This window comes from Cetorhinus maximus, chromosome 15 (genome assembly GCF_964194155.1).
Source record: "Cetorhinus maximus chromosome 15, sCetMax3.hap1.1, whole genome shotgun sequence".
NCBI lineage: Eukaryota > Metazoa > Chordata > Chondrichthyes > Lamniformes > Cetorhinidae > Cetorhinus > Cetorhinus maximus.
The window spans coordinates 98899911-98913667 of NC_135893.1; the positions used below are offsets into that span (position 1 = coordinate 98899911).

The 13757-nt window shown below is 42.5% G+C and overlaps 1 protein-coding gene across 6 annotated transcripts in view; it reads right to left on the reverse strand.

The window, feature by feature from the left end:
* Positions 1 to 5483: 5483 nt before the first annotated feature.
* Positions 5484 to 13757, reverse strand: part of LOC144691033 (ubinuclein-1-like) — a 63379-nt gene continuing 55105 nt past the window's right edge. For 3 of the 6 annotated variants that reach the window (XM_078559033.1, XM_078559037.1, XM_078559038.1), the window contains 2 exons: positions 12611 to 12700; positions 5484 to 7500 (listed from right to left, as the gene is read on the reverse strand). In XM_078559033.1, the coding sequence (XP_078415159.1) occupies positions 7448 to 7500; positions 12611 to 12700 (143 nt within the window). In that variant the 3' untranslated portion in view covers positions 5484 to 7447. The remainder of the gene's footprint in view (positions 7501 to 12610; positions 12701 to 13757) is intronic. The other 3 variants (XM_078559036.1, XM_078559035.1, XR_013579029.1) reach the window with 2 other exon arrangements.

A 13757-nucleotide genomic window follows, 5' to 3' on the forward strand; every position in this document is an offset into this window, starting at 1 on the left:
TTCTACCTCCTGTCTCTGTTACTGGAGTTTTTGTTAGAAAAATGTTGGTATAGTATTTGCAAATTAACACACAACCAAGCGCTACGTGTGTAATCAGTGCAATCTGGCATGCTTTTTATTCCTCCCTCATGATCAGTTTTTTAAAAAATTATTTGATCTTGGGATGTAAGCATTACTGGCTACACCAGCATTTATTGCCCATCCCCAAGTGCCCTTGAGAAGATTGTGGTGAGCTATCTTCTTGAACCATCCACAGTGCTGTTAGGGAGGGAGTTTCAGGGTTTTGACCCAGAGACAGTGAAGGAGCGACAATATATTTCCAAGTCTCGAAGGTGAATGGCTTGGAGGGGATCCTCCAGGCGGTGGTGTTCCCATGTGTCTGCTGCCTCTTTTTTTTTAAAAAAAAGAACTTTACCTGAAACCTGCCCTTTTACTTTTCTTCCAGTCTTAAAGCACAATAAATTAAGTAGAGATTGAAGAGAAATATCTGAAAATTTGCTAAACTAAATGTTACTGTTATAGCCTGGGAAACTTGACACTGTGCACTGGGCAAAAATATCAAGTTCGAGCCCAGACTGTTAGAAGAGATCAAATGTTCAAATAAAAACGTTATTGAAAGAGAGAATTTGCATTTATGCCATAAACCCAGGATGTACCAAAGTGTTTCACCGCCATTTAAGTGGTTGGAAATGTAATCACGATTGTAAAATAAGGGAAACACAACGGCTAACTTACACACAAGCTCTCCCAAAAAGCATTAACATAGAGGAGAAACCAATGTGAATAAACGAAGAGGAAATATAAAAACAAATTGCAATAACTTTTACAAGTATGTAAATAAAAGATTAGTGAAAGTTAATGTAGAGCCAGAGGCAGGAAGAGAAATAAGAAAATGGCAGGGACATTAAACAAATATTTTGTATCCCTCTTCAAGTAGAAGACACAAAAAAACATACAGGAAGTTGAGAGGAATCATGCATCGAATGACAGCGAGAAACCTTTAAGTAATTGTTAGGAAGGAAAAAATGTTCTGGAGGAATTTTTAATAATTCATTCATGGGATGTGGGCTTCACTGGCTGGGCCAGAATTTATTGCCCATCCCTAGTTGCCCTTGAGAAGGTGGTGGTGAGCTGCCTTCTTGAACTGCTGCAGTCCACATGGTGCAGGTACACCCACAGTGCTGTTAGGGAAGGAGTTCCAGGATTTTGACCCAGCGACAGTGAAGGAACAGCGATATATTTCCAAGTCAGGATGGTGAACAAAGCCCACATCCCATGAATGAATAAAAAAAATATGAAGCAAGCAATTAGGAAAGCAAGTTATTCTTTATTACAAGGGAATTAGAGTATGAGAATAAGGAAGTCTTGCTGCAAGACTTTGGTGAGACCACACCTGGAGTACTGGGTATAGATTGGTCTACTAACCCAAGGAAGGATATATTTGCATTAGGGAGAATGCCATGAAGATTCACTAGACTGATTGCTGGGATGAGAGAGGTGTCCTATGAGGAGAGATTGAGTGGAGTGGGTCTATATTCTCTGGAGTTTAGAAGAATGAGAGGTTATGTCAATGAAATGTCTAAATTCTTATGAGGGCTTGACAAGGTAGATGCTGTTTCTCCTGGCTAGAGAGTCTAGAACTAGGGTTCATAGCCTCAGGATAAGGGGTAGGTTGAATAGGACTGAAATGAGAAGAAATGTGTGAATCTTTGGAATTCTCTGCATCAGAGGGCTGTGGATGCTCAGGTTACACACACATTCAAGGCCAAGACTGATATATTTTTGGGAATCAAGGAATATGGGGATCGGGAGGGAAAATGGGGCCGTAGAAGAAGATTGGCCATGTTCTTATACAATGGTCATACCACTTGCTCCTATTTCTTGTGTTCCTAAGTGAACAGATAACCTGCTTTAATAAGTCTAAAAAGGTTGAATTTTAAAGCAGAGTATTGACATTAGTGAATGAAAGAATGGCAACAGGATAACAAATTTAAATCAGGTGTCAATGAATGAATAAATTGATAAATCAGATAGTGGATTGGAAATGAGGCTGGGGCGAGGTGAGCAGTGATTAATTAATAAATCAATGAATTGGAGAGAAAAACAATGAAAATGAGAGTTATAAAGGGCTTCACCTCTCACTATGGAACAATAGATATCAGCGAAGCGGGAAACCAGTGAATGGAAATGAGGAAAAATATTAAACTTAATTCACTGGTGGTTTCTGCTCCATTAATAAAGGGTTAAACACTGAATAATAAAATTAATCAGTGCAACCAGAGACATTTTGTGCCGTGTCAAACTATAGAAACATATTTTAAGCTACTTATTGTGGCTGAGCTACGTTTATCTTTACCTAACCTGCCCCTCTTCCTCACGGATGTGCATTTTTTCATAGTCAACATTTAGTCAACTGAGGATCTCAACAAAAACAATAATTTATAGTTACATAGCATCTTGAACAATGAAATGTCCCAAGACTCCTCACAGGAACATGCATTATAAAACAAAATATGACACTGAGCCATGAGGTATTATGTTAGATGACTAAAAGCTTGGTTGGGGTAGGTTTTAAGGAGTGTCTTAAAGGAGAAAAGCAAGGTAGAAAGGCAGAGAGGGGTGTATGGAGAGCTTAGAGCCAAGGCAACTGAGGGCACGGCCACCAATGGTGGAGTAAATAAAATTGGGGATGCAGAAGAGGCCAGGATTGGAGGAATGCAGATATCTTGGAGAGTTGCGGAGTTGGAGGAGATTACAGAGAGAGGGAGGGGTGAGGCTATGTTAAAAGAAAACAAGGATGAGAATTTTAAAATGCTTGACCAGGAACCAAGAGAGGTCAGTGAGCACAGGAGCGATAAGGGAACAGGACTTGCTGTGAGTTAAGACATGGGCAGCAGGTTTACAGAGGGTAGAATGTGGGACAGCAGCCAGATGTGCATTGGAAAGGTCGAGACTCGAGGTAACAAGGCATAAATGAGGGTTTCAGTGGCAGATGAGCTGAGACAGGGGCAAAATCAGGCGATGTTAGGGGGAAGAAGTAGGGGGTCTTAGTGTTGGCACGAATAGGAGGTTGGAAGCTTATCTACAGATCAAATGTGACAGTAAAGTTGCGAACAGACTGGTTTAATCTGAGATTGTTTCCAAGGAAAGGGCTGGAGTCAGGGAACGGAGCTTGGAGCAGGGATGAAAACAATGACTTGAGACTTTCCAATATTCAATTTGGAGATTTTCTATCCCCCAAATATAAGCACCGTCCACTTACACGGAGTATTAAGAATACTGTTCACAAAGTAGGAGTGTCCCTCTAGGCTCCTTGGACCTCCCTTATCCAGGGTTCCACTCTTTCCAATTACCTAACTGCTATAGACCATTCCTGTGGAACTCTGGCTATAGCCTTGTACCTTCGATCTTCCACTCTCACCAGCCTCGACGTATATCCGGTTGTATTCAGGTGGAACTGCAAAGAAATGATAATGGTGGTAATGGGACATGGTCATTAGCATATGCTAATTGTTAATATGGAATGCCCCTCCCCCATAATTAGCTGACAAAATCTACAGAATTTTCTACCTTTCAACTTAGAATCTGTTTGCAGCTACTATCAGTAGTATTTTCATTAAAAGCATTCATAAATATTCCAATAATACTTCCATCAACATTGATGAATGTTTTGAACTGCTGACATTTCAAATGATATAAGAAATAACAGGATCTAGAAATGTCAAAAACTGCATTTAACCATTTTGTTTGAGTTTAAAAGAGTTTGCATGGAAATAAACCAGATTTGGGTGAAAAGCAAAATTTTCACCTCAAGCAGAGCTAGTTTTCATAAGTAGTCATCTATCGTGGACTTAAAAAGGCTAAAAGGGTACATTCCAAATGGTGAAAAGTTAGAAAAGTGGGGTTGGGGGGGGATGCCCGGGTACTGAGATCATTAAAATGTCATGAACAAGTACAAAAAATGATCAAAAAGCTAACAGAGTGCTGGTCTTTATATCTAGAGGACTAGAATACAAAGGGGTGGAAGTTATGTTTCAGCTATACATAGTCCTGGTTAAACCACACCTGGAGTACTGCAAACTGTTCTGGGCATTTGGCATAAGATATTGGTCTTGGAGGGAGTGCACTGTAGATATCTGGACTCCAAGGGTTACATAAACTAAGCTGATATTCCCTGGAATTTAGAAGGTTAAAGGTGGATTTATTCAAAGTTTTCCAAGACATTAAGGGGTGCAGAAAGGATAAAGAGAAACTTTTTCTGCTGGTTAGGGAGTCGAGGGCTAGAGGCACTATCTAAAAATTAGTACTAGACCTTTCTGAAGTGAAAATCAAGAAATACTTTGAAACTGAAACACTTTTACAATTAGAAGTTTGGAACTCTCTTATGCAAATTGCAACTGATGCAAGATCAATTGTTAATTTTAAAACTGTTTTTGTTATCCAAAGGTGTTAAGGGATGCGGGGCAAAGGTGAGTATATTATGTCACAGATCAGCCATGATCTCACTGAACTGCAGAGCATACTCAAGGGGTTAAATGGCCGCCTCCTGTTCCTAAGTAAATCGAGGTGGTCGAATGATCCACCTGCCCTCTTTAGTGATTTTTTTTTAAGCAACTGATCTGTAAAAGTTCAAATGGTTATTTACCATTCAATAATCTGCTTTGGATTGTCTAACCTAAAATAGTGCAAATGTCTCCGGGGAAAGCATATCAACATTTGAGGGAGAATTTTCTCCCCGTTGGGCGGAGTGGGCGCGCAGCCGACCGCCGCCTGCGATTGGCTGGGCGCCGCCATTTTACGTGGGTGGGCCAATTAAGGCCTGCCCAGCATGGCGTGCACCCAGAAGCGCCGAGCGCTCCCTGTGCGGGTGCGGAGGGAGTGGGCTGATTTGGGCCTTCCGCGCGAAAGAGCGCAGAAAACTCCCTGTGGCACAGGGCTGCCTCAGGGTGATTATTTTGACTTTTAAAAATTTTAATATATAAAAAAATTTTTTTTAAAGACGTGTCCCCTCATGTCATATGAGCTGGGACGTCCATGAATTTAAATAAAAAAATTTATCGGGTTTATAAATCCTTCAGGAAACCTCATCCTGCCCGTGGATGGGGTTTCATGATAAATGCGAAGGCCGCCTGGGCTCTTCGCCTGCCCGCCCGCCAGCCTTAAGGTTGGACGGGCAGCCCTGTTAGTTGTCTTAATTGGAATCTAAATGGCCTTAATAGGCCTTTGACAGTTCGGCGGGCGCGCTGCCAACTCCACTGCGCGCCTGCTGAACTGAGGATCTGAATGACGCAGGGTGACGTCGGAACGCATGCTGCTGTCACTGCGTGCCATTTTACGCGTCCGCGAACAAAAGATTCTGGTCTTGGTTACAATTAAATTGGTGCTGTTTTTATAAAAGGGAATGATTATCCTGTTTTCTTAATGGCCCGTTCAATAAAACTATTTTCCATTGTGCTAATGTGAAATATAAACAATGATCATAGTTTTCTCCAAAATTTTCTAGTTTATTGACATGTCCGTGTGCAACAGAAACAACCAACTTTTTGTTCTGCAGCAAATACATACACAAGTCTCGAATAAAACAATATACAATGAAGCACCATCATTCAAAGTAATATCTATTTTAATTAAAACAAATTGAACTTACTAGCACATCACAATTTACAGAGTTCAAGAATGATTATACAATTTCAAGTAGAGCTAAACTTCATTAACACAAATTCAGATCCAGCAATTTTCAAGTCCTGAGTTTCTGTAGAACATTTATCATACCTGTGAGTCATCCATAGTATCAAATATGACTGGAGCACTCCAGAAATGAAATGTCATTTTGTTTAAAAATCTTGTGAAAATGTCAAAAAAAAAACAACTTTCAAACCATCAGCCCGTGACCATGTTCCACAAGCTTACGTCATCTTGCATGAAAAAAATCTTTGGCTTCTCTGCCGACATGGTTCTCAATAATCAACTAGATTGTGCCAAATTATGAACTACAGGTGAATTTTTAAAAAAAAAAAATCACTTCCCAAATCCTGTAGTTTATTTTTCCTTTTCTTTTAAAATATAAATAAGGTTAGTGTCGTACAGGGATACATGAAATCTCAGCACGTACTTTCCATCATCTCCACTACAAGGAAAGGCACTGCAATTGTATTACTCTTACAACCAGTATCTTTTACAATACTAGTATATAGTCATCATTATGAACAACTAAGTGATAATATTTTAGGGGCCAAACCCAAAGGCCATGAGCCCACCTTCATTCCTGGGTTTACAATAACATAAGGAGCTGTAAGAGTACATGACTGAGATTAATGGCTTTCTTTTTTTTTACTGCTGGACACCAGGCCAAGCTGATCAGTACTAGTCGCTACCAAGTTGCAACTGAGGTGGTTGATACAGGTACCTAAAGCAAATTCTTTAATTCTAGTCTTTTCCCTTGAATCGCTAATTAATTCATCACAGTTCTGATTTGTTATATTCCACATTCTCTTGTGCTAGATACACATCTCTTCTACAAGCACAACAAGATCACAATAGTGCCTCAGGAGTTGTGGTCCTGTTCACAGTGCACCATAGAGCACAACACCACAATGTATAAATGCTCCTTAAACAATTCACCATTACAGGCAATAAATAGCAATTTAACTTATTTTTTTTTTCTTTTTAACTTATCCAATGCATAGTGCTCTGAAGAACTCTACAGTAATTGGAACTTGGACATTTTTAAAAATAGAAGGCTCTAGTAGAGCTTGACTGTGCCAAATAGAGCTGCACATTTCTATCCTGCTTATCTTGAAACCTGTATTGGTTTGAATTCACCCCGCCTCCACACAGAGAGTGTCAGAGAGTCCACTAGGTAGGTCCACCCCCCACCACCATCATCATGTGCCTATGTTTCAGATAATGCTGCTCTATCTGCACACATTCCAAGTTGTTGCCTGAAGAAAATATAAAAGCTTTAATTAAGCCCACTGCTGAACACAGGATTATTTTTTAATGGTTAGAACAGAATACAGAAACAAACCTAAACACTCTAGCTGCCTTAAATCTCTGGAATGCACTGCATAAAATTTTGCTCTAATGACCATCGCTACCATGTCAATATTAAAAATGTTCTTGCATAGGCATTCAGTGGAAGATACTTTTCTATACACTTTGAATCTAAGCATACACCAGACCAACTTGAAGTGCTCCAGCTATCCACTTGGCCCCGGTAGCTTTGCCATTGAAGCAAGCCCTTTCCATTTGTCAGTCTCAAAGGTACGCAGCAGATTTCAACTAGCGTGCTTGCACCCAAATAAATGGGTGCAAGTAATCCGTAAACAAGAGCAAATGCAGAGTAGGCCACCTAGCCTAGCAGCTCCTACAGCTGGGCTGTTCCCTCCGTTTTTGCTGCAGCACCACCACAACATTAGCTTCATTCAACTGTGCTTTGTGGAAGAGCTCACTGCATTTTGCGCTGCATGCTGGAAGTCTCCCCATGGATTTTGTTGCTATCTGTGTTTGAAGGAAAGAAAAAAAAAATCAGCAATGATCAAAATTAAGGGTGGCTTTTTTGGGTGGAGTAGATTTTGGTCTTACTGAGGTGCTGAGAAACAGAACATTTTTCAACCCAGTGCTAGTTCCAAGAAAGCTCAACAAACATAGCTCCTTCCGAGTGACTGAAAATACCCTGAGTCAAATTTCAGAAGCACATCCACTCCTACAAAACGGGGAATTTATATTTCTTACTCCAGTCGTCCTTTCTTGAACCCCAATTAATAGTTGGTTCCATGCTGTGGATTGTTATTCAGTTGGAGCAAGACTAGGAATACTCAAGCTCATGACAAAGGACCTTACAGTAAGCATTCTTGGATGGGTAGGTTTGAGAGGTGAAAGGATGGTGCACATACAAGCAAAGCTTAATTTAAGTTGAACTGAATCTCAAGATTCTATTATTCATATGTCATTTGGCAATGCACAAGTACTGGTGCTTAGCTTTAAATGAAAATAGAGATAAAGAATTAACACTGAGATTTTCCAGGGCTAATTAAAAATTGTTAAACCTACTTAGTCACACCTACATTCCAGAACAATTCATACTATGCCTTCCAGATTAGCTGTAGTTACTGATCCTATAGTGAACCCATTTTTCCTCCTTTATTCACTATATTTTTTCTTGCTATGATTTCTCTTCTCCTGAAGCCACTATCATCTTGCTGGAGTTTCCCTGCAGTTATTTGGCCATGTGTCAATATTCACATGTGAAGCCAGACATTGAATATAAGCAGGCTTTTTGATCATGGAGCACCCTGCCTTCATCCAACATCTACAACCAGGGTAGACTGGATGGGGAGCAGAAACAAGAGAATGCTGGCCAATCTTCTCTTCCCACAACCAGGATTGTAGCAACTCTATCTGCACTCCAGCCAAGAATCAGCACATCTATCGCTTTCCCATGAACAATGAAATGTGTTTGGATTGGAGGTGCGAATGTGCAGCTACGGTCTGCTCACATGAAACCTGCAGAACCTGACAGGGTAGCTGGAGTGTTCCTCCGTTTTAAATTTTAACATAACCCTCCCTCCCCACCTCTTGTGCCTCCCAAAAAAATATATAGACAGATAACGATAGCATGGAACATTAAGGATAGCACTGCAACATTAGATAAAGTATGCTACCACTTTTGTATTTCCTCATGCCATTCTTGATTTTTTTTAATTTGAAGAATGAATGCTGGAGAATCCGTAAACCTACAATGCGAGGAGGTTAATTAATTATGTAGAGTGGGAATAACAAGCTTAATGGGATCAGGAAGGCCTGCAAGTCTGTTGCTGCAACGATGTTCATTTAAAGGTATCATAAGGATATTAAAGCTAATCTTCCATTTTCAAAAGCAGTACAGTTTATATTTTAAAACTTTAACCGAAATATGCAAACAATGTCACTTATAAGAGACCAGACATTAAGCACATTGGTACTCGGCTCCTGTGCAGTCCTTTTGGCCCTTGGCAACACCTGTATAAATAAGATCATCTTCCGTTCCAGAGTCCGCTCCGTGGAGCAGGATGAGACGTGCTCACGTTTCTTCTTCCAAAAGGTACACAGAGAGCGCTCTGTGATCAGCAGCCTGAAGGAAGAAGACGGCTCAGTAAAGTCATCACGGTCCGACATTCTGAGGATCAGCAAATCCTTTTATGCCGGACTGTATGACGTGAAGCCCACGGACAGCACGGCCTCCCAGTCCTTCCTGTCCTCTATCACGGAGGTCCTAGACCACAGTACGCGGGAGAGCCTAGACAAACCGCTAACCCCTGACGAACTGACTAAGGCCCTCGAGTCCTTCGAGAAGAGTAAAACCCCCGGAAGCGACGGCCTGCCGGCGGAGTTGTATTCGGCTCTGTGGGACTTGATCGGCCCAGACCTGCTAGAAGTGTACGAGAGTATGCTCCTGGCCGGCAGCATGTCAGAATCCATGAGGAAAGGCATCATCACCCTCATCTACAAGCACAAGGGGGAAAGGGAGGAAATTAGAAATTGGCGACCCATTTCACTGTTGAATATGGACTATAAGATTCTGTCCAAGGTCATCGCCAACCGGGTCAAATCCGCTCTGGAATTGGTGATTCACCCTGACCAGACCTGCTCTGTGCCAGGCAGGAAGATCTCTGACAGCCTGGCGCTGCTCAGGGATACGATTGCCTATGTACAGGACAGGGGTGTGGATACCTGCCTCATCAGCTTGGATCAGGAGAAGGCCTTTGACAGAATATCGCACACCTACATGGGGGATGCGCTCTCCAAAATGGGGTTTGGGGAGGGAATTCGAAATTGGATCCAACTGCTCTACACTAACATCAGTAGCGCAGTCTCAATCAATGGGTGGGAAACAGATAGCTTTCCGATTAAATCTGGAGTCAGGCAGGGCTGCCCTCTCTCGCCTGTCCTTTTTGTGTGCTGCATAGAACCCTTTGCCGAGTCCATCAGGAAGGATCCGGGCATAAGAGGAGTGACGATCCCAGGCAGTGGAGGCACTCAGGTAAAAGCCTCCCTGTACATGGACGACGTCGCCGTCTTCTGCTCGGATCCGCTGTCGGTGCGCAGACTGATGCACGTCTGCGACCAGTTCGAACTGGCCTCGGGAGCCAAGGTAAATCGTGGGAAGAGCGAGGCCATGTTCTTTGGGAAGTGGGCTGACCGATCCTTTGTCCCCTTCACTGTCAGGGCTGACGGCCTGAAGGTGCTGGGGATATGGTTCGGAGGGACCGGGGCATGCGTTAGAAACTGGAAGGAGCGAGTGGCTATGGTGAAAAGGAAACTGGGCATGTGGGAGCGACGCTCCCTCTCCATTGCGGGTAAGAACCTGGTCATCAGGTGTGAGGTACTCTCGCTGTTGCTGTACGTGGCGCAGGTCTGGCCCATTCCACACTCCTGCGCGATGGCGATCACTCGAGCCATCTTCCGCTTTATCTGGAGGTCGAAAATGGATCGTGTCTGCAGGGACGCGATGTACAAGCCTCTAGATAAAGGGGGAAAAAACGTGCCCAACATCGCCCTCATACTGATGGCCACCTTTGTGTGCGGCTGCATCAAGCGGTGCGTAGACCCTCAGTACGCAAACACCAAGTGTCACTACGTGCTGAGGTTCTACCTGTCCCCGGTGTTGCGAAGGATGGGTCTGGCCACGCTGCCGCGGAACGCTCCAAGTAGTTGGACCGTGCCGTACCACCTGTCCCTGGTGGAAAAATTTATGCAGAAAAACACCTTTGACCACAAGTCCATCAGGCAGTGGTCAGCACGTAACGTCCTAGAGGCCCTGAGGGATAAGGAGAGGGTGGACCCTGTGGGATGGTTCCCCGAGCAGACTGTCAAAGTCATTTGGCAGAATGCCTCATCGCCAGAACTTTCCAACAAGCACCAAGACCTAGCTTGGCTGGTGGTGAGAAAGGCCCTCCCCGTCAGATCCTTCCTACACGCCAGGAGTCTCACCCCCTCTGCACGATGCCCTCGAGGTGGCTGTGGTGGGGAAGAGACCGTTGTTCACCTCCTTGTGGATTGTGCCTTTGCAAAGAAAGTCTGGAGAGAGATGCAGTGGTTGCTGTCGAGGTTCATCCCGAGCAGTTCTGTGACACAGGACTCTGTGCTCTACGGGCTGTTCCCAGGGACACACACCGAGACAAACATCGACTGCAGCTGGAGGATCATCAACTCGGTGAAAGACGCGCTTTGGTCTGCCCGAAACTTGTTGGTCTTCCAGCACAAAGATTTGTCCCCGACCGATTGTTGCGGACTGGCACAATCCAAAGTCCAGGACTACGTGCTGAGGGACGCACTAAAGCTTGGGGCAGCTGCCGCAAAGGCGCAATGGGGAAGGGTCGCTGTCTAAGACCTTTCTACCACAGCGCACCGAGAGACTGGGAACTGTTTAGAGCCCCTCGGGCTGTACAGATCAAAATGAAAGGCTGTAAATGACTGTAATATTGTTTGTACTGATGCACCTGGTGATACATTTTGTAAAAGTTTAACCTGGATTGTACCCTTGTAATGTTGTTTTTGAAATGGTTTTGAATGTGATTGAAGATTTTTATGAATAAAGTATATTTTTACAAAAAAAAAAAAAAAAAACACCTGTATAAATATACAAGCACTAATTTAGAGAAAAATGTTGTTGCCAGAACAGGTTTTTAACCCCTTTTTAGTACAAGGCTAATTAAACCTAGCTAGAACATACATCACATCATCCCTCAAGTGGAGCAGTTCATGGGCCCAACCATCTTGATAGCTGGGAGAAGTGATTCTTTAAAATTCACTAATTTGTTACTCAGTGGTTCAATCCAAGCATGCTATTCAAAAATAACTAGACCTTTGACTGAAGATTTGGGTCAAACAGTACTTTGCAACAATCCAGATTGCTTGGCTCTTTTTAAGCCTCACCACTGCACTCAAGATTCTTGCTGATTTACTTAGAGAAATGCACCATACATTGTGTGAAACTTCAATGCAAATTACCTCCAGGCCAAGTAAAGTGACAGGCACTGTGGTCTGATTGCATCCATCCTGAATCATGCATTGCCTGAGAAATGACTCTGGTAGTACGTTAAATGCAAACATGAGCTGCAGCTCTCTTAACCAGCCTTCTATCAAAATGGCGGTTCTAATGCAATAGCAGGAGCACTATCCAAACTTTTAAAAATAATTACTATTACATATCAGTGGTAGTGGCCCAACTTTAATATTGTAATTTTAATGCAAGCATTTGCAAAATAAGGAATGCAGCTTCTTTTTGGAAACTGAATGCCACTCATAACCAATGCAACATAATTTAAAAGAGGAAGACATGATAACAAGCCATATTAGATAGCATAAAACAAGCATCTTGAAGCTCAACTACAGTCTGTCATGGTCAGACTTTCCCCCTCAACATTCACAAAACATCCAAAATCAGGCTGTTGTTAAAATAACAAAAAAAATACAAACATATAAAAAGCAAAAGTGGCAAAAATGTACACAAATTTAGCATTGCTCAACTTAAAATGAAACTTGATATGTTTGAAAACACTACATTTAGCTATCTAGTACCCTGTTGGGGTATACAGTGCAAAGAGACACAAGTCACATGCTTTATTACCTTGGAGAGACTGCTGTAAGTGGGTGGGCAAAACTGCATGTGGAAGCTGCACTGCATGGTGAGGGGTTGTGTGTAAGCCAGCAAAAATACCTAGAGGATGGAGAGAGAGAGGGAGACAGAGAGAAAAAGAGCTGATTGGTGAGAGTGGAAAGCCACAGCTTTGATTGAACATTACAGCATGCAATTTAATGATTAGTTATTTCAGCACAGCCACCTGCAATAACAAGTACAATCACTGGTTTATAAGATGGGAATGTGATTTGATGCCATCAGCATTGCAATGTCAAAGGTGCAGCTGAGGGACAGCTGAGAAACAAAGACAGCGGGAAGCAAAGGACAATCAACTTAACAGTCACCAAACAAAATACCTTACGAATGATGATTTTAAAATATTTACCCATTGTTTTCCACTGCATTTCCACAATAATTGCTTAAAACAGCAAATTGATCATGGAGTTTCACTGCTGTATATTTTGAAAAAAAAACTTGCATTTATATAGCATCTTTCACAACTTCAGGATGTCCAAAGCTTTTACAGCCAGTTAAGTACTTTCTGAAGTGTAATCACTGCAGGAAACGACACAGCCAATTTGCACAAAGCAAGCTCCTACAACAGCAATGTGAAAACGACCAGATAATCTGTTTTAGTGATGTTGATTGAGGGATATATATTGGCCAGGTCAGTGGGGATAACTTGCCTGCTCACCTTCAAAGTAGTGCCATGAGATCTTTTACGTCTACCTGAGCGTGTGGACTCTGTTTGACATCTCATCCAAAAGGCGGCACCTCCAACAGTGTAGCATACCCTCGCTATTGCACTCGAGTGTCAGCCTAGGTGTTTGTGCTCAAGTCTCTGAAGTGGGACTTGAACCCATAGCCTTCAGACTCAGAGGCGAGAGTGCTACCAACTGTGTCACGGCTGTCACTCAATATAATGAGCAATAAATACATTAATTTAATCAATTTCAGCTTTAGTCCCCCATACACAGCAGACACCTTCTTGATAAAGTTTTTTTTCCCCCAGACTCAGTAACTCCTAGCCACTTTTGCTTAGGGTATCAGGTATCACTACAGTATATATTAACGTAAGGTACCAAATGATTAAGCTTACTTAGACATTTTTTTTATTTTTACTAATGTCCCTCGC